Here is a 21,267-nt window from a genome sequence, read left to right on the forward strand (position 1 = left end):
AATAATCTGCGTTAAAAATTCGCAAGTCAATAAAGAATACAATGCACCATTACATGGCTATTAAATCTTCAAATTATAATTAAATAGAACAAATATTTACATAATATGAAACCTAAAAATTGCTGTGCCCAAAGCCTTAATGTCATTGATATTTCAATAGATTTCAGCAGATCAATAAAGGGAGAAAAACAATTAAAAAAAAATCACCATGCATGCCCTCGTTTGAAGTTTCAAAGAATAAAAATTATCATAATCTATAAACCACTCCTGAAGGACAAAAACTGCCTAATCAATCTTCAAGAAAAATATAATTCAAATCCAAAAACCTCATCAAGATAATAGCCTGAAATAAAACTATATAGTTTCACTTATTAAAATAAATGTATAATATTTCAGTAATATTCTAGCAACTGTAATTTAGTGATACGAAAAATGTAGGCTTTATCTAAGAAATCACTTCAACGATGAGTCAGTGTAAAGAAAACACCATAATTTAGCAGAAGATTGAGAGAAAGGAGTCATTTGCATAGATGTTTCAATAGATGTGATCAAATTTAAAAATCATTTCTAATTTATAAAAATCATTTAAAAAAAGGAAACAGAAGATATCTCCTTAATAATGCATTATGTGTCAATGTAAAACTAATTACACCTGACAGGGAAACATTAAAATCATTCCCTTAAAACATTTTAACAAAAGAAAAAGAGTTGCCCTTTATCACTTGATGATTTAATACTGTATGAGAAATTTTGGCTAAAGCAAGATGAGAAAAAGAAGCAAAAAATAGGGGAAGCACAAATTAAGGAAACGAAAAAAACACCAGGACTTGCTCGTTCTGAGCGTGGAGTTCTGGGTTCAGAGAAACTGGACGGGCTAGCGGAAACTGAATGGGAATCTTGGGGAAACTGACCAGCTCTTGGAGACCCAGGTGGGAGGTGGCTTTCTTTCCGGGATGGCTGTGCAGGGGGCCTAGGCTCCTTCTGAGCTGTCTCTGGGGTCTGACCTGCCCCAGGACTGCAGCCTTTTGTGTCTTTGCTTCCAGCTTCCCCTGAGCTGGTGACCGGAGGCTCGGTGAGTTTTCCAGGGCCCCTGCGGACGGTCACTTCCCTGGACAAATCCTTTCTGTATATAAGGGCAGTTCTTCTTACATCTTCCAGCTGAAGTTCCCATGTGTCATTGGTTATTCCGACCCTAAACCAACACCTCCAGACACGTCTGGGAGCCAGTCAGATTTCTCAAAATTTTACAAAGTTTACAAATACAAGGAATAAAGCATTATTCTTAGAAAATCCAACAGATTCAGTTTGTGTTTGTGTATTTGTGTTTTTAGGATAGCATTTTGAAAAAGGAGAACAATGAGGGAGCTCTATTTGGTGTTAACACATGTTCTGAATTAGTGCTTTCGAGTTTTTTTTTAGCCTGGAATTCTTTTGTAAAATGACCGTGTAAATGGAATACCGCTGTGTGAATAGATGCACAGAGTGGCTCTGGTGGAAGGGGGATGGAAACCCAGAACCCTGTCCGCCCAGCACTTCCCTCCCTCTCCCCTGCCAGTGGAGGCCTAGGATGACCACTTCAAGCCAGTCGGCTCAAACACCATCCTTGCAATGGTGAGATATCGTAAATCTGGGAACACGGCATTGTTTAGTGCACACGGGGGGCTCCGGACTTTCAGCTGAATGAGTGATAAGTAGCCTGGAAACAAGTCCTACCGTGTTCAAGAAGACCTCCTGCAATGGATGAGCCCAAGAGAACTGCGGGGAAAAAAGAGCAAGTGCTGTTGAGTGAGACTGAATAGCAATCTGGAAAAAGATGAACGTAGTTTTACCACATTCTTAAAAAAAATTTTAGGGCCAGCCCTGGTTGCCTAGTGGTTAAGTTCAGTGTGCTCCACTTCAGCAGCCCAGGTTTGGTTCTGGGGTGCTGACCTACACTGCTCTGTTAGCAGCTATGCTGTGCTGGCGGCCCACATACCAAAAATCAGAGGAAGATTGGCACAGATGTTAGCTCAGGGCGAATCTTCCTCAGCAAAAAAAAAAAAAGAAGAAGAAAGAAAGAAAGAAAGAAAAAAATTCTAGATGAGGTAAGGAATTAAAAATATATAACAACCACAAAAACCCATATATAACATAGCTTTAAAAAGAGTAAGTAAGAAACCAGTTTAAAATGAGCCAAGAATTGCTCCCTAGTAAATGCTGATGATGAATTTTTAACTAAGGTAAGCAAAAAAATTACCGAGGAAAAGGTGAAAAACAGAACAATAAAAAATTATAAATCACTTTATAATGAGATCCAGCCCACCTACGATGAAAATGATAGAATGGAAAAAAATGCTTACAACACCTAGATTAAATAAAAAGCAAAGCAATGGGTGAAGAGTTTGTACCAATGTATAAAAATGCTAACAAAATTCTCAACAGAAAACTGATATAGACAAGCATAGCTTATACAGAGAAAAATACACTAGAAACCAACCATGTAGAAACACACTTATAACATTCGAGAAACTGAAGACATGTAAATCAACTTGTCAATATTGAAATGCAGTGTTATACTCTCTAAAAGAGAGAGAGGAAAAAGAAAAAGAAAAGAATAGAAAGAATTCAGACAGCACACAGCATGAGCGGGCTCCAGCAGCACTGCTGGCCCCGTAATTGGTACCATCACTCAATGGCTTGGCATTACTGATCAAGAACCATAGTCCCTGGTTATCCTCAAACTGGAATTGAAAATAAGGAAAGCTATGTGAACGAAGCTGTTCAGAGCAGCCTTTACTTATAATCACCAAGCTCCCAAAATAACCGGAAGATCTAGCAGTGGACTTTGACACATTTACTTGGTTTGAGTATTTTGAAACCATTAGAATGGTAAATATGTAAAAATATGAACCACTTTGGTATAATAATAAATGAAAAATAGAACTCGAAATTGTCTGCCCACCATGCTGAAAATAATGTGAAGACAATAGAAAAAGATGAGACAGGAACAAAGACACAGCAAAGCGCTTGGATTGGAATTGTCAATGGATTGGATAAGAAAGTCTCCCAGAGCGTCCTTCTCAGTGGCTGGGGGGCACTTGAACCAGAAGGCGGATGGTGAGCACAGGAAGCCCCCGGGGCACGCATTTAAAATGCAGATTCCAGACCAAACCAGGTTTCGGCCCAGAAATTTGCATTTTTAACACTCTGGTGTCTGTGTGATTCTTAAAAACACTAAAGGTTGGGACCTGTGGCCTCCTAAGTGATTTCAAAATAGCTTTGGGATTCTAGATCCAAATTTTCTGTGGGCTGCGTAGCTGAGTGTGGCTAAAGAGAGGTAAACCAGGTCTATGCATCCTGACTCCAGTTTCGTCCAGGGTGGGGGACGGGAAGGGGGGAGTCTGGGGGGTGGGCCAGAGCTGGCAGGCCTGGATCTTTGCCCGGGCTTGTTCTGGGGAGGATCCCAGCCTTGGCCAGAGCTGGTGGGACCGCATCTCCTGCTGGAGCAATGCTCAGCCAAGTCCTCACTAATCTGTGACCTTCACCTTGTCCCCTGCCCCCAGCGAAGTCATCCGGACTCTCCCATCCTTGGAGTCTCTGCAGAGGGTGTTTGACCAGCAGCTCTCCCCGGGCCTCCGTCCACGGCCTCAGGTAAAGGGTTGGAAAGACGAGATTGACAAACCAGGGCGGGGTGGGGGTTGTGGGGGTGGTGAGCGGAGGTGGGTAGACAGTGTCCCGAGGGCTCAGGGAGCCCCCCACCCCCCTCTGCCTTTCATTGTTTGGACAGCCAGAGCATGAGGTGGGGAGTGGGAGCCTCAGGACCCGTGCCTCCCCCAACCCCCGCCCCCAGTAAGGCATTTCCATTGCCTGATTCTGATTTGAGAAATAAAGATATCAAATCACGCACCCGTCAGCCAAACTACATATTAGTGCTGAATGAGCCAAGCCGGGGCGTTTTCCCATCGCTTCTCATCAGAAACTGGAAAAAACAAAAACAGGAGGTTTCTAAAAGCTTGATGCCACCCCTTGCCCCAGGAAAGGCAAAGTGAAGGTCCCTCCGCCCCCGCCCCCCTCGCACACCTGCTCACATTCTGGCAGGGAGCCAAGGCCAAGTTGTCCATTGAGCAAAGACCTATGTGTCAAAAGGTGTCATCAGTAAAGTCAAAAAACAAGCAAAAGCAGTATTTGGAGAGAGAGTACTTGCAACAAATATAAGGGACCAGGGATTAATTTTTTTTAAAACCTTCTACAAATAAGTAAAAGCAGCCCAATTTTTTAAATGGAGAAAGGATCTATAAAAGGCTGTTTTACTAAAGAGGGACTGGGAATGACCAATATACATATGAAAAGATGTTCGACCTCACCTCCGTGACTGGAAAGTGACTTTCAAAGTGGGGCGATCTCTGCTTGCCTATCAGATGGGCAAAACGGTGACTGGCGGAGTCAGGGCTTGGCTGGGAAGTGGGGAGTCGGACTCACGCGTGTTCACCGCTCACTGTTGGGAGTGGAAATGGGTTTTCTGAAAAGCTGTTTGGCCATTTGCATGAAAATGTGACACGCATCCTTCAAGCAGCCGTAGGCAGCTATCTTAACAACCAAACATTTGCATCACGAGATGTTGACAAAGACGTTTATTGTGGCTTTGTCTCTAAAAGCAAAAACATTGGAAACCACACAGACGTAGAGAGATGGTTAAAGAAAGTATGGTGCAGAATTCTATTCTAAGGTATGTGCGCCGATGGGGAAAGATCTCCAGGGCGTGCTGTTGGGTGAAAAAAGCAACTGGCGGAACCGTATATAAACCATGATGCAATCTTATAAACCATGATGCAATTGAGGCGTGGAAATCGTACCGGAAGGATTTATACCCAAAGAGCTACTCTGATCACTGCCGGGGAGGTGGGGCGGGGCGGAAGGGGGCTGGGCCAAGGGGGACTTCAGTTTTGCCCAAATTGTTTGTTAGATGTCTTTACTGAGAAAATGTATGTGTGCTCCATTTGTACAACTTCATATACATATGAAAAGATGTCCAGTGGCAGGACAGAGCTGGACAGGATGGCAGGCGCTGCCAGACGCAAATGTAGAGAAAGGGTTCTCGCTCCCACCTTCCCTTAGGAGACCCTGGGTTTCAAGGAAAAGCAGACAAGGTCATTCTTGATGCCTTCAGAAGTTCACGAATCGAGGAGGGAGTTCCGAGGCTGCATGAAGCCTCTGGATCAGAAACCTCTGACTCACCCTCACTGGTCCTGAGTTTCCTCATCAGCGAAATGGGTGTGGTGGTACCCAACACTCTGGACTAAGTGAGGAGGAGGGGAAATGGCGTGTGTGAGACTTCTGACCTGGGTAGACTCTGATCAACATTTGACCCTTCCCCTTCTGTGGATGAGACAAGATGGGGACCCCTGCAGCCCCATGTGGAATTTATCTGAGAACTGCTGGGAGGTGCAAAAAGACTGCTGGCCTGAGGTTTGGGGAGAGACCCAAGACAGTCTCTAACCTTTGAGCCCACATCCTCCTTTGAAAGGTTCAACTGAAAAGCAAACAAGTCACTGGGCCAGCTTATGTCAACCCACAGGTGGCGCTCAGATCAATTTGCCCACTTCCAGGCTAAGCTGTGAATTATGCCCTCAGTCTTGACATTGGTGACTTTTGGGGCTAGGTCATTCTTTGTTGTGGGGGACTGTTCTGTGCCCTGTAGAACTTAACATATCCTGGCCGCTACCCACTGGATGCCATTAGCCTCCCCCAGTTGTGACAATCCAAAATGTCTCCAGACATTGTCAGATGTCCCCTGGGGGGCAAAATCACTACCAGCTGAGACCCACTGGACTTATCTACATTCAAATCTCAGGTCTATGCTAGCTGTGTAACCTGGGACACGTTGACTCAACTCTGACTCAATTTCCCCACCTGCAAAACAAGGATTAGAAGAATCAATACACATGGAGATTAGATGGGTGAACACATTTAAATATACTTGGCGTGGTGTCGGGGCATAAGAGCTCATCAGATCATCGTCTGCGTTCTGCCTGATCCAAGACAGACAGGCAGGCAAAGCTCCAGCATTGTTTTAATCCATTTGTTCCAAGAACTAAGTCCGGGTTGGTCAATAACTTCATTTATACTTTTTAAGTTTTTGCCAAACCTGCCCCAAAAGACACAGATTCAGAGAAGAGGGAAGACACCATCCTAACACTTCAAGGCGACTGCCCTGCGCAGCAAGCGATCGTTCCAGGTGTCCACATAGGAGAAAGAGGAGGCTTGAATCCGTCACCTTTTCATTCTTTGTGAGAAAAACAAGGGGATCCTGCCAGTCCCATCTACTGACGACCTGACTGCTCTGCCCTTACCCAAGTCTCAGCTGCGGTCCCACGAGCCTTTCCCCTGATCAGTAATAAGCACAGACTGATGGCGAGCTTTACTAGGGCTCAAGGGCAAAACCAAGAAGTAATCCGAGAGAAGGCGTTGGTCAATATTAACTGCTGTGACGATGGTGGTGAGAGTCGTGGTTGGGGGTGGTGGGTGCTGGTGGAGCGATGGTGATAATGGAGGTGATAGCGGTCGTGGTGAGGGTGTAGTGGTGGCGATGCAAGTGATGGTGGCAGTGGTATCCTAAAGTGGCTGGGTGGAAAATTGAGGTCAAAAGCAAGTGCAGCCTGGCTGACATTAAGCAAGGAGTGGGGTAAAGGGATGTCACGTGGTTGGTGTTGAGCCTCATTCCATTCTGCTCCATGTTCAAGTTATACAGGTGTCTGATTTTCTTGTCCTACTGGAAGGCAGGGATGGTATCTTGTTAATTCGACATCTCCAGCACCTGGTAGCACATCTGGCCCAGAATAGCTGCTTCATAAATGTTTGTTCTGTGAATAAATGCTTGAGATCATGGACTTGGTGCCAGGCAGACATGGATTCAAGTCTTGCTATGCCATTTACTAGCTGTGTGGCTTCAGACAAGTAACTTCAGCTCTCTGGGCCTCAGATAGGCATTGAACAACTTTACTGAGCACCCTCACTGGCCAGGCGCCGTTCTAAGCACCAAGCCCAGCAGTGAACACAGTACTCATGGTCCCAATTCTCCTGGAACTTACGTTCTAGCGGGGGATACATACTAAGAACACAGCGATGATCGGGGTGGTGGTGAAGCAACACGGTGGGGGGTTTGGTGGCTGTTGTGGCCAACACGGTCAGGAAGGGCTCTTCCTGCATCTGAGACTGAATGACAAGGAGGTGGCCTTCCCAGGTGAAATCCACGTCTCTGGGGATTCCTCAGAAAGTGTAGCTCAAGGCCACGGGCAGCTCAGAAGTGAGGATGAGCGTGGCTGGGGTGAGGGCTAGATCATAAAGACCCCAAGGGGGGCAGGGTGCAGAGTTTGGATAATTTCCTTCCGGTAGCGGGAAGAAACCAGAATAGGGTCGTAAGCAGTGGGGTTGGCTGTATTTTAGAAGTAGAGCCAGAGCACGGATGCCGTAGATGGAGGAGGAGGAAAGGTAACAGTAAAGGCCAATCCCAGAGGTTTGTTTAAGCATCTGGGTGCATGAGAGGAGAAGCACTGGGGGAGAAGCCGATTTAGAGGGAAGAAGAAATGAAGATGTGGTTTTTGGTCATGATAATTTTGAGATGACTGAGATATCCCCGATGTCCTCGTCTGCAAAGGGGGATGATAACAGTCCTTCCGGGTTTATTGGGGGATGAAATGAGGTGAAGCATGGAGCATGCCCAGCTTGATGCCTTTCCGCAGCTGGCGCTCCGACTATTGTCCTTATGGGCTCTTTTCTCACCTCCCAGGTGCCTGGCGAGGCCAATCTCGTCAACATGGTGGCCAAGCTCAGCCAACTGACAAGTCTACTGTCCTCCATCGAAGACAAGGTACTTGGGGGATCCTGCAACTTCTCTGGGCTCCTCTTTGGTCCCCTCTTCACTCAGAGAATGCCCAGGTGTGCAGGCTCTGTGCTTCCTTCCTTCACCTCCCAGCCTGAAGAGCCCTATGCATTTACGCCCACAGGTCAAGGCCTTGCTGCATGAGGGTCCTGAGTCTCCCCACCGGCGTTCGCTCATCCCACCTGTCACCTTTGAGGTAAGTGACTGTGGCCCTCTCCTCTACAGTTGGGGGCCGGGGTTCTGGTCCCTGTGGAAGGAAAGCTTTTGGCTCGACTGTACAAGGACAAGGAACCCAATGGCCAATAATGGCGGTGAGTGGGACCACCTCCCTGTGAAGATGGTTAAATGTTAGATGGGCACCCAGATGACTCTGTGGAGTCTCCTTCACATCGAGGCTCCCCAGGGAAGAGCTGCCCTTCTCAAAATGGCGGCGGTGAGTGACATCAAACAGGGGGCCCCCAAACGGGCAGCAAAATAGTGCCTCAAGCGGGGATTAGGAAAAAAAATACGATTCCCGTGATTTTCCTGAGAGTGACTGAGTTAGAATCTCCATTCTCAGAAATTCCCAGAGATTTGTTTTTCTTAATGATCCTCAGAGATCTGGTGCCCGCAGCCCAGCACTGGTCCCACATTCAGAAACACAGGATGAGTTGCCCCCACGCTCACCCCAACGTCCTTTCTAGCCCAGATGATAATTCTGTGTTAGGACGCAGTTCCACTTTCTGAGCATGTCTAAGCATTTATCTTTTCTCCTAATTATCAGTAAGTGTTCAATTATTAGTTGGAACAAGGCCCAAGAGCTTACATCTATTACTAACATCCTTTCTGGAAGTGGATGATACATCGGATTAATGAATGTTGTCAAATTCAGCAATGAATGAACCGTTTCCAGTAGTTCATCTGTTTCCTCCATAAAACCGGTTGGCAGAACAGCTGACGTGCACACAATGGATGAGCTGGGCTCCTTCCCACATTTTAGCGATTCTCAGAAGCTGCCCTTGGAAACGTGGACATGTGCTGCTGGGGTGAGGGAGGCTTGGAAATAGGAGCCCGATGGCCCCACACGGGACTCCAGGGCTGGACCAGCCAAGGGCCGCCCAGCCATACAGACAGGGGACTTGTGGGCCAGCACCGTGAAAGCCCAGGCAGAGGGGATGACCAGCATCTCTTCCTTCCCCTCCCCTCCTCTTCTTCCTCCTCCCCTCCTCTTCTTCCTCCTCCCTCGTCCGCTCCTCCTCCTCCTCCCCATTCCTGCTCCTCCTTCCCCTCCTCCTCCTCTTCCTCTTTGCAGGTGAAGTCAGAATCTCTCGGGATTCCTCAGAAATTGCAGCTGAAAGTCGATGTTGAGTCTGGGAAACTGATAATTAAGAAGTCCAAGGATGGTTCTGAGGACAAGTTCTACAGCCACAAGAAAAGTAAGACCCTCTCACCCCCACAGGGCTCTCATTCTGCTGGTGTCCTAACTGATGACTGGTCGGGGCAGACTACCAGAAAAGCAAGTCCTGCCAGGCATGTCCCGTCCCTGTGCTGGGGTACCCACCGTCCCCTCACCCCGCCTGTGGAACTCCTACCCAGCTCTCGGGCCCACCTCTCATGCCCCCTCCTTCATGAGGTTTTCCCTGTACATTCTCTCTCCTTCCTCCGAACCTGGGGAAATGAGCTTACGCTGGGCATGTCCTGCCCCTGGTGGCAGTTCCACGTATGTGCGCTCTTCCCCACTAACAGCCAGACTGACACGTGTAGTCACTTCTCGGTGCCTGGTCCAGGGTGCTGCACATACAAGGGCTGTTGACAGAATCTGGAAGCTTCTTTAGTGTAGCATAGACTAAACAGCAGTTTAGCGTGGCGCTCAAGGACATGCGCTCTGGAACCAAGCTATCTAAATTCACATCCCAGTTCTGCCACTGAGCAGCTGTGTGACCTTGGACATGTTGCTTAACCTCTCGGGGCCCCAGTTTCCTCATCTGTAAACTGGGGATCATAAGGATCAAGTGAATAATCGACATATAAGGCTCGTTAGGGAAGAGCCTAGCATGCAGAAGCCGATCTAGACAACAGAGGTTTTGCATTTTACATGATCGAGTTCATGAATAAAATGGAAAATGTTCACATGCCAAATGCTTATGGAGAAGCTGCTGCGGGCAAGACACTGGGGATCCAGGGTGAACAGGATGGATGAGGCCTCTGCCTACCTGGAATCTACGTTCCGATGCATTGAGCAGCCAATAAGTACTCAACCACATGGATTTGATGATTTCAGCTACTGAGTAAATGCTCTGAGCAAAACAGGGTAACGGTAGAGAGTAAGCGGGGGTGGAAGGCAGTTTAGAGGGGGCAGAGTACTGAGTTGGCAGCCCTGATGGGCAGGATGGCAAGTGACAGCCAGGCAGTGTGGCCAGGGTTCAGAAGGAAGGCTGAGCCCTGGAGGGAGGCTCAGAGGAGCGACCCCTAAAGGACAGCTGGGCTTTGGATGGCAACACAGAGGAGTGAAAAATGCCAAGATGTGGCCCTGCCACCCGCTGCCTGGGGACATGCGAGTTACTAGAAGCCAGCTCAGACGGGGCATCCTCTGGACCGTGGGAAGAGTTGGCCTTGCTGGCCTGGGATGGAGGACTTACACACGGCCTGGACTGAGGGGATGCAGGAGAGAGATGGTGCTCAGAGGACATCTCTGTTCCAGGTCTGGTTGACGCACAGCATTTGGTCCCCACAGGGGCTGGCAGGCAAGGAGCCCAGGTGAGGGAGGCCGAGCAGGATCTCAGGAGCAGGGAGATGCCAGCTCCCGGCCGGAGGCCACATGGGCTGGTGATTGCCAGCAGTGGGGACGAGAAGACTTGGGAAAGCACCTGAGTTTCCTGAGCTGGCTGACAGGTGTCACCACTTGCTGTGCTGTGGTTCTTTTTGTATGGGGCCAATAGGTCCCCCGAGACACTGCAAAGTGCTGTGGACTCTCCCCTGAAAGAAATTCCCATCTTTACACAACAGCTTATATCCCATTTCAAGACATTTTCAGACCCTCTGGTCTACAGACAGTATTTTTCATTCTTGAGGGTCTCAAAATCCGGTTAGCAGCACATAACTAGAGGTGTGAGATTTAGCACATAAAAATACAGCATGCCCAGTTAAATTTGAGTTTCAGATAAACAACAAGTAGTTTTTTAGTATAAACGTGTCCCAGGCATATTTGAGGCATACTTGTAAAAAATTATTCCTTTTTCTGAAAAATGCTGGGCATCCTATCTTTTATCTGCCGATCCGAGGCATGATCAGCATCTTTTGTTCTTAATAAAGTAGTATGGGAGTAGAAAAAAAATAGAAAGAAAGAACAAAAGAGGATAAAATAGAAAATATCAGAGTGGTTTTGTGAAGAATAAAGGTAAACGTTTTTTCATGAACTCGTGCTGGAGTTACACACATGTGCACGCACACACATAACAAATTTGTGTGCCTGGGGTCATCATGTGAAACATTTTTCCTGGGGGTCACAGGCCAAAAATATAAAAGGACTCAAGCCCCTGAGCTGGAAGCTTTTCTTTCTCCTGCTGTATGGATGCAGAGGACTCGTCTGGTTATGTTAGAAGCCTGCCTGTGGGGTGGAATGTTCTGGAAGTAGGTTCTAGTTGCCATTGGCGATGGCCAGAGTTGGAAAGTTGAGAGAATCCTGATGCACCAGCCTTGCCACGCAGGTGCCCTGTAAGGAGCCCAGGCTGCACTTCCACACTGTCCCCCTCGGCCTTTAGCCCAAGGAGTGGAGTGGCCTTCAGAGACTGTCCTGGGTCAGCACCGCCAGCTCTGAAGCAGGCTCCAGCAGAGATGGCAAATGGCAGCACCTCAGGATCCATCCCACGCGGGTCTCTAGGGTCCAAGACACGCGCTACAGCCTCACCCCGTCAGAAAGTTTGTCTGAGCTGTCAATTCAGCTGGCAAATATCTGGCCTGACAGCCAAGCCCTATAAATAATGCCCATTGCCCCTAGAAGCCCCTAGGGTTGGACCTCCAGAGGGGCGAGAAGGGAGGTCATATTCGGCACCGACTCAGTGCCAGACCCTGTGCTGGGCACAATAGGACAGAGGATAAAAGCACAGGTGGGCTCTGGGGCTACGCTGCCCGGGTTCAGATCTAGGCTCTGCCACTTGCGAGCTGTATCATGTTGGCTTAGTTACTTAACCTCTCTGTGCCTCCATTTTCTCATCTGTGAAATGGAAATGATAATAATAAGAGATTTCTCATAGGGTTGTCTGAGCAGAGATGAACTAATGCGTGTGACAGCACCTCACGTGTGCCCAGCAGCAGCGCTGGCCCCATGGCAAAATGTCCAGGCAGAGGCCAGGGAGAGAGGTCTGCCCCGTCCTACAACCACTTGCTCCTGAATCCCCCCTGGGCTGTGGCACCAAGGCCCAGGGGCTGCCCTCAGGGCAGCAGGAGGGATGGGAGTCTGGGGACCGGCCTTTTGCAGGAAATGGGATGGAGCAAGGGGAAGAGTGTAGCTAGCACAGGAGGTGTGAGGAGCCCAGCCTTGAGTCCCAGCTCAGCCACCTGTACCTATGGCCTATTGCCCTCTCTCTGGTCCTCAATTTACTTTTCTGTCCAATGGGTACAGTAGCATCCTGTAGGGCTGCTTAGTCTTAAATGGGTAAACATCAAAGTACACAGTGCCCAGCATCCAGCAGATGCTCAATAAAACTGTCTCCCAGCACTGCCATCATTACGGTCATCTTCCCAGGTGACTGAGGAAGGCAGAACAGAGCGGCAAGGAGGATGGATCAGGAAGCGAAGTCCCCAGAGCCTGGAGTGTGACAAGCTGTCATCCACACAGAGCTGAGATCATAGGGCCGCTCTGTCCACTGCCAAGTTGGACAGGAGAAACCAGGACTTACTGAGGGTCTGAGCAGGACTGGAACATGTTGAAAGTGATCAGCTTAGAACCACACTTTGCTGTTATCTGTCGTGGAGGATGAGTTACCACTGAAAGGGGTGGACCCAACTTTGACAAGAGGAAATGGAAGCCTAAGATGAGTGAAGAGATTGTCAGAGTGCCTGATGGCTATAAAAAAACTCAACGCTTCTGGGCTGAAAGACATGTCTCCCAGGGTTCTGAGAAGCACTGCGAGCTCTTGGCAGTTTAATTCCATGGACGTTTTTCTTTTGAGCATCTTCCAAGGACCAGCACTGAGTTACAGTACTCCCTCAAAGAATTTGCAGTTTAGAAGTGAAAGCTGACAGGTGGGCCTGTGTAAGAACGTGCGTCAGATGCAAGGTGAGCCCTGAGGGAGGACCGATTCGCTCTGTTGTGGGGTGGTGCTGGGAGACAACACCATATCGATGGCTCTGTCTGGGGGCTTTGAAGGATGAATAGGAGTTCACCAACCATGAGGCAAGGGAAGGCATCTGGACTGAGAATGACAAGTGCAAGGAATTGAACAGGATTTTAAGGAAATCACATGTCACTTGTGGCCCTGGAGGGAGGAATAGTGGGGGATGAGGTCCCAGATGTGGGCAGGGCCTTGAATGCCAAAGTAAGGATTGGAGATGTTCTCCCATGGGCTGGAGGGTGAATACACACATTTGTGGAATTCTGGACAGCTGGAAAGTTGCCGTCAATCAGGGATGGGTAGAAGAGCCAAGGTGGAGATGAGAGGCCCCCCAAAAACCCAGCTTAAGTCAAGAATGGATTATTACGGGGCAGGTTTGTGAGAAGCGTAGATGCCCAGAGCCTGCCAGCTTGGACTCTGAGGGCCTGGCCTACCTGGCTCCTGTCCTGATGGAGCCCTGCTCACCCTCTGTCCTGGCATCTGTCACATCAGAACACAATTACCTCCCCCAAAGCAAGAAGGGTCTTTATCTTACACACCATGGAATCACAGGACCTTGTACCCAGCAGGTGCATCTCGGGTTGCCAATTGGCTGGAGCGCTTGCAAGGTTGCTCATAAATCCCTGCCCCCTCCCCAATAAGGTGGGCTCCACAGAGGCCAGACCTGGGTCTTTTTTATTCACTGTTAAATTGCTAGAGTCTAGAACGGTGCTAGGCGGAGAGTAGGTGATCAATACATATGTACTGAATGAATGCATGAACTCTAGACCCGTGAAATAACACGGTTCCTGCGGCTGTGTGCTCAGGTGTCTTCTTTATAAGTGGCACTGAGGGACGGTGTGCTTCATGGGTGAGGGGCTCCGGGTAAACTGGATTCACGTCCTGGCTCCATGGCTTAATAACGGTATGGCCATGTGTAAGTTACTTAACTGCATGAAGCCTCAAGGTCCGCATCCATAAAATGGGGCTTCCTGTAGGGTTGTGAGGGCTACCGGGACAGGGCGTGTCCTTACCTGTCCCGGACACAGTCAATTTGAATCGTGGCTGCTGTGAAGTGCTGTCCACCCGGCAGAAATCTTTGGCCTCAGGTGCTGGAGTTCCTTGCCCTGTTCCTGTCAGCATGTTTATTAGTAGCTTTGGCATCAAGGTCTTCTGTGCTTAGGAGAAGCCAGTTGCCGTATGAGGAAATCGTAATATATTCACTCACTGAGCAGCTCTATGGGTCATCGCTGGGGATGCAGGAGTGAACGAACCAGGTGGGGTCCTGGCTCTGAAAGAGGTTACATTCAAGTAAGAGTTGAGGAGAAAATAAGTGAGGACACAAATCTATAAAACAAGAGAGTGCCAGGGAGTCATAAACTCTAGGCTGGAAATTTAGATTGGGTGACATGACAATGACAGAGGAGTGCCATTTGAGCAGACACCTGAGTGTCACCCTGAGTGACCCCTGAGCTTGGGGTACGTCCTAAGTGCAATGAGCCACTGTTAGGAGGTTTTAAGCAGGGGCATGGTGTGATCCCACTTTAAAATGAACTCGGGCTGCTCTCCTGAGAATAAATTATGGCAGGGGGTGGGTGGAGACAGACAGACCAATTAGGAGGCCATGACAGTGGCCAGGCAAGAGATGCTGGTGGCTTGAGATGGTTGGGAAGATGGACAGATTGTGAATGTTTTGCAGGTGGAACTTCTCGGACCTGCCGATGGATGAGATGCAGAGGGGCAAGGCCAATGGGGACTTGTCTACTAGGTGTGGGGACAAGTGGGTCACTTAGCGGCCCTGGGAGAACGCTAATCCTGGTCAAGCAAAATGTCCTGTAGGGGAGGAGGACATTTCCTCTCCCCAAATGGGGGTTCGTCTGGCCGGAGAATGAATTAAATTCACATGAGACAGAATAGCAAGAGAAAATTAAACAAAGCTTTATGAGGAACCATGGCCCTGGGCCTTTCTTCCCGAAGGAAGAAAGGGCACCAAAAAAGTGGGGTGCACATAGTGGATATATACCCCCAAACAAGGTGTTTCACATGTGATTGAAATGTCCCTTTTACAACAGTCACGAGGTTGCTATGTCAGCATAGCTCTTGATGGAAACGGCAGATAGGTCTGCTGTCTCAGTGAGCGCCGCAGGGTGGCAGGTGTGTTACCTAGGGCTGGGGGGTCACAGATGAGCGCTGCAATCGGTTCCCAGCCTAAAGAAAGATGCTTAATCTTTAAGGAGATGCCAGCGTTGGGAGGGGGAGGGAAGTCAGTTACAGGAGGTTACCAGACTAGCACAATAAAATGCAGATTTAAGTCTTTGCCTTTGGTATTGATTAAGAGTTTTTAGAGAGAAGGTCATCTCCTTTCTTCTTCCTGGTACAGAGAGGGAGGCAGCTTTTACAGATAGAGATTTACCTTACAAATGTAAATGTGTCCCAAGGAAGGGCAAGTTCCATTCCTCAGAGCCTCCTTCCCTGTCCCAGTTTATCAAAAGTAATCAGCCTCAAATAATCCTGATGCCAAAGAGACATATCTTGGGGTGGCCAATTCCAGGTTCCCACAGTCCCATCTCGGGGGCAGCCACACGGTCCTGCAAATGGACGTCAAGGAAAGCCAGAAATTCAGAGGGAAGGAGGTGTGGCGTAATAGTAGCATGTTTGGAAAAGTCTCGGGGTGTCCCGGTTGGCAGCGGCGGGAATCAAGCCGTGGGACTTTTATGGCTGCTGACGAGGCTGGAGGGATTTCTGAGAGCACAGGATGTCCACAATTTCCCTCGGTGAGACTTCTGGTCAAGGTGGCGGTTGAATGCACACACTGTCGGTTCCCTTCCTAAAGGCAAAACTCACAAGGGCAAAGAGAAGGAGAGAAAATGATGGCAACGAAGTTCTGAATGCTAAAAAGCAGACAGATAGTAATAACCGACTTGTGGAAACCAAAAAAGCTAAATTTTAAGCGTGTAGTAGGAAAAACTGAGACAGCTGACTCATACCACAGAACCCACAAAGGGCGCAGGAATTGATAGCATCAGGGGCCCCTCGAGTGGGGGTGAAGATGGGGTTATAAACAGCAGGCTTAGAGGAAAATCTTTTTAAAAAGAGTTCTACGCACCAGATCTCTCTCCGCTCCACACAGCCAGTGGCTTCCCTCACTCATTAGGCGGAAGATGGGACGTTTATTCTCTGGAGAAGGGAAAGGATGAGGGGACGCCAGCCTTAATGAGGACAAAGGAGCCTACTGGCGATAGAGAACTAAATAACAGTCTCTTTCTGGATGCTGAGACCCCAGCCTTCATCCCTGTCCGGTCCAGGCATGCTGCCAGCCAAGCCCACACCCTCCAGGTGGGAGGCAGGAAGATTTTTCTCTGGAACACGTGACCAGCTCAGGGGCAAAGATCTAAAGATGCTGCCATTAGGTTTCCCCATGAGTCAGCCCATGAGACCACCCAGTGGAGAAGCCCTGCTCAACAGACCCCCACCGTCACTGCGGGAACTCTCAGCCAGGGATCACCAGACCCTGGAGGGGACCCTAGAATAGGGGACAGTGAGGTGCAAGGCAAAAAAAAAAGCAAAAAGGTGAAAAACCTGGAGGAGACAAGTTATGCAGATGGAAAGAAACGGGACCATGAACCAGGAGCAGAATGCTGTTCAAAAAGGAACATTCGAGAACAAAATAAAAGTGAAGAAGGAGGAGGGCGGAGGGAAGGGAAGGAGAAGAAGAAAGGGAAACAAAACATTATGAAACATTATAGAGGAAACTTAGAAAAATAAAAACTCAGTGGAAAGGTGGAGAGAGAAAGTCAAGGAATGCTCCCAGAAGGCAGAACAAAAGAGAAAGTGAAGGAAAGTAGGAGAGAAGAGATTTTTTTAAAAATTAGAAGACCCATCCAGGAGATCCAATACCAAGATAACAAGCATCAGTGAGAAAACAGAGAAACAGCGAGAAAATTCATTAAAGAAACCACACAAGAAAAATTCTCTGGACTGAAGAACGCCAGTTTCCAGATTGAAAATGGCCCCCCAGGTGCCCAGCACAATGGAGGGAAACAGATCTGCCCTGGAGCGCACACAAACTTGGAAAGTCTTACAACCCTGGGTTCAAAGGAAAGATCTAAAACTTCAAGGCAAAAGGTAGATTACAGACCATGCCGGGGTCGGGGTGGGGGGGCGGCCAGGACCACCTCCAAGTTCAGTGATTCGCCAGGAGGACTCGAGACTCAGCATGGCGTCGTGCACCTGTGATTTATTAAAACAAAAGAATATGATGCAAAATCAGCCAAGGGAAGGGCGCCCAGGGTGAAGTCCAGGAGACACCAGGTGCAGGACCCCAGGAGTCCCTCCCAATGCCATCACACAGGATGTGCTTAATTCCTTCCCCAACGGGCTGTGACAACACGTGCGAAGTGTCGTCCACCAGGGATGCTCATTAGAGACCCAGCACTCGGGGATTTTACCGGGGGCTGGTCGTGCAGGCACCCTCTGCCTGGCACTACCCAGATTCCAGACTCCCAGGAAGAACACGGGTGTTAGGCATGAACCACACTGTCTGTACCAACAGCGCAGGCACAGAGAGCAGCTCCCATCAGTTCAGGGGACCCTGGGAGCCCTCCCCAAAGATCTCCCCATCAGGATAACAGCCAGACCTGCCGTGTTAACTCTCTTCTGCACATGGGGCATCAGAACGACATTGATTTTCTCAGCAGCAATGCCACGAACTAGAGATGATGAAGCAATTAAAAAAAAAAGAAAGAAAGAAAGAGGAGGAGGAGGAGTGAGGGATAAAGAGAAGGGAGGGAAGGAAGAAGATGAAAAAGACGGACAGTCCCACTGTCTCTGCTCTGGCCAGGCCACCTCTTGCTTGTTCCAGGCACCACCCTTCTCACACATAAGCCCTTCCCTGGAAGAGCAGCTGGGAGCTAAGGGACCTGAGGGACCTGGAGACTAACACCCATTCTGGGCTCAGCCTGGGGACAGGAAAGGTGGGGAAGGCTGGTCAGTTGCTTGGAATATAGTGGAGACTGAACACACTGGGCAGTGAGCGGATGAATGAATAAACGAACTTGCATTTGTCTTAAGTCCTGCAGCTCATCAAGTCTCAGAAATTTCTGAACAAGTTGGTGATTTTGGTGGAAACAGAGAAGGAGAAGACCCTGCGGAAGGAATACGTTTTTGCTGACTCCAAAGTAAGTGACAATATACTTCTAAGAGGGGCCGAGAAGGGAGTGAGGGACGCACGTTTCCTGTGCTTTGCTACGTGCCCACAAGTTGGCTCCATCAGCTCGCTAAGTTCTCACAGCCAATTTCCCACCTGGGAAAGCTGAACCCAGAGGGGTTAGGGGACATGTTCCAGGCCAGCTGGGATGTGAGCAGTCACTGCTCCATCTTCCCCCTCTGCTACGCCACCTGCCCCTGAGAGGGTGCATCCTTTATTCCCTGCATCTTATCCAGCCCCAAGCCCCATTGGGAGGCTTCCCCTTCGCTAGGCTGCACGCTGGAGCACCTCAGATTTGAATCTGAGTCCCAACCAGCACTCCCTCATCTCCACACTTTGCCCCACTCTGCAGAAGTTGGATGCATTGCCAGGATGGGCTCCTGGAGTAAGAGGTGGTGTGGGTAAGAGGTGGGAAGAACCCAGGGTCTGCAGGCATCAAGGTGGGACCTGAGTAGAGCCAGAGACAGGGTTCTCTGTGACCTGATCCCTCACCTCTGATGTGCTACCCAGGGGCCAGAACTCACAATCACCTCCTTCCTGTTTATCCTCTAGTGTACGGCTCCCTTGAGGCACTGAAAATGGACCTCAGGGCACAAAGCTCCCACCACATCAGGTGTTGGCTGACCACGCAGCAAGGCACTGTGGGAGGCCAGTGGGAGGTCCGGGGGGTGTCCAGAGCTGGCTGTGAGGGTGGGAAGGACTGAGAGAAAGGATAGAGAAGGGACTGGGAGAAACGAGGATGCAGAGGAAGGCAGAGAGAAAGATCTCACTGGGCAGCATTCTGGGCACATGGGCATAGGTCCAAAACCCAGTTCTGCCATTGCTGCAAGCTCAGAAGGATCGAGACACAGTGGTAAACTGAGGCATTGAATTTTTTCTTTTCCTGAGGAAGATTAGCCCTGAGCTAACATCTGTGCCAGTCTTCCTCTATTTTGTATGTGGGTCACTACCACAGCATGGCCGATGCATGGTGTAGGTCTGCACCCGGGATCCAATCCTGCATACTGGGGCTGTGGAAGCAGAGCACGTCAAACTTAACCACTAAGCCACAGGGCCAGCCCCAGGCACCGAATTTTAAGCCATCCCCAGCCAAGGGTAGGTTTCTACAAAGACAGCCATCATAACATCTTTGTAAGTTTGTTTCTTAGGAGACTTAGTGAGATTTGCCATTATTAGGTTGAATCATGTGAAATTGCCATCCTTGTAGATCTGAAACACTCAAAAATTGGTCTTTTCACCAGGGACAACCTAAAATTTTGTGCACGCTTGTTTAGTCAACCTGGCCTATTCGACTGTAAGCTAAGAGAGAGCTGCGTCTGCTTTGTGCCTGCCTCCTGTGTACCAGGCAAATAAAGGGAGGAATATTGAGGAAGTTCTGACAGCCTTCATGTGTCCTTTTCTTTTTAATCGGTTTCTTTAAATTTTCTTTCATTACATAGGTAATCTATTCTTATTGGTGAAAAAGTAACAAATAAGCAAAAAGTTTAAAATACATCCGTATACCACTAGGGAAGCTGGGACTATACCCTTCCCGATTTTTTTTTTTTTTTTGATAAAAATGCAGTGATGCTCTTCATACTGTTTTGTCAACTGGCCTTTTGTACTTAACAATATATTTTGACCATCTATCCTTGTTGATAAAGTATTTCTGCACGAAAATTTTAAAACCCTATGGTATTCTAGTGTATAGATGGCCCATGATACAATTATGAATTCATCCCCTAAGATTGGACATTAAGGTTGTTTCTAATCTTTTCTGTACTGACACGTGCTGCAGTCCCCGTGATGTGGTTGGGTCTTTGTATGGTTCCTGGTTATTTTCTTAGAGTCAGGTCCTTGCAGAGGAATGGCTGAGTCAAAGAGAAGCCACCTTCTTAAGACTCCGGACACGTGTTTCCAGATTCCTCTCCTGGAAGTTCGTACTGATTTGCGCTGCTCTCAGTTTTCTTGAAGCTGACCAAGTCCTTTGAAAGTGTAATGGGCAGGGAGGCAGAAGCCTTTCTGAGTCTGTCTGCCCTTCCATCCCTAGAAGAGAGAAGGCTTCTGCCAGCTCCTACAGCAGATGAAGAACAAGCACTCGGAGCAGCCGGAGCCTGACATGATCACCATCTTCATCGGCACCTGGAACATGGGTAGGTCCACATCCCTGCCCTGCCGCCCGTCACCTCTCCTTGGGTTCTGCGTGGCTGCCTTAGCATCCTCTCTCCCCACCCACTGTCCCCAGCCCACCTGCACAGCCTCCTGTCTAGGGAATTCCGCACTGTCCCTGAGACCGAGCAGGAGAAACGAGCTTTGGGATTCTCATATCCCAAGAGCAGCTGAAGTGGGCCGCTTTGCGTGTCTAAATTGGAAAATTTTAAGTAAAGAGTCTGAATATCTAGGTGTAGGGGCTCCTGGACATCTGCCAGCCTTAGGCTGCTCGCCGGGCACCCCAGGCCTGGAATAAGGAACTCTCCCTGAGTGGGGTTGTCAGAATGAGACAGAGAGAGCGGATGGCCAATTAAAGTTGAATTTCATGTAAATAATAAATACTTTTTTAGTATAGGTATTTAGCTGGAAATAAATACGTACATACTAAATACAAATTATGCTAAATATATATGCTGTTATATATATGTATATACTAAAATACAAATATACTATACTGAATATAAATTATACTCAGTATTTAGTGTAACTGTTCAGCTAGAAATAACTACTGAATATATACCAAATATATACTGTACTAAATATGCCTACTATATACTTATATATTTTTATATACTACATGTAAGTTATACTAAGTAATTGTTGAGTGTAAGTATTCAGCTAGAAATAAAAAAATAAGTAGATACAGAATGCCCAGCAGCGTCGGGGAGGAGGGGGTGAGCAGCAGCCCACGGTGGAGGGGCAGGGGCTCACCTGGAATGAAA

General features: G+C 48.4%; 1 protein-coding gene across 1 annotated transcript in view; it reads left to right on the forward strand.

The window, feature by feature from the left end:
- INPP5D (inositol polyphosphate-5-phosphatase D) overlaps positions 1-21,267 on the forward strand; it is a 123,106-nt gene that overhangs the window by 63,563 nt on the left and 38,276 nt on the right. Inside the window, exons 6-11 of the mRNA XM_070618576.1 lie at positions 3,543-3,630; positions 7,766-7,846; positions 7,983-8,054; positions 9,150-9,273; positions 18,220-18,326; positions 20,385-20,487. Of these exons, the coding sequence (XP_070474677.1) occupies positions 3,543-3,630; positions 7,766-7,846; positions 7,983-8,054; positions 9,150-9,273; positions 18,220-18,326; positions 20,385-20,487 (575 nt within the window). The remainder of the gene's footprint in view (positions 1-3,542; positions 3,631-7,765; positions 7,847-7,982; positions 8,055-9,149; positions 9,274-18,219; positions 18,327-20,384; positions 20,488-21,267) is intronic.

The sequence above is a fragment of the Equus przewalskii genome, chromosome 5 (assembly GCF_037783145.1).
Source record: "Equus przewalskii isolate Varuska chromosome 5, EquPr2, whole genome shotgun sequence".
NCBI classification, from domain to species: domain Eukaryota; kingdom Metazoa; phylum Chordata; class Mammalia; order Perissodactyla; family Equidae; genus Equus; species Equus przewalskii.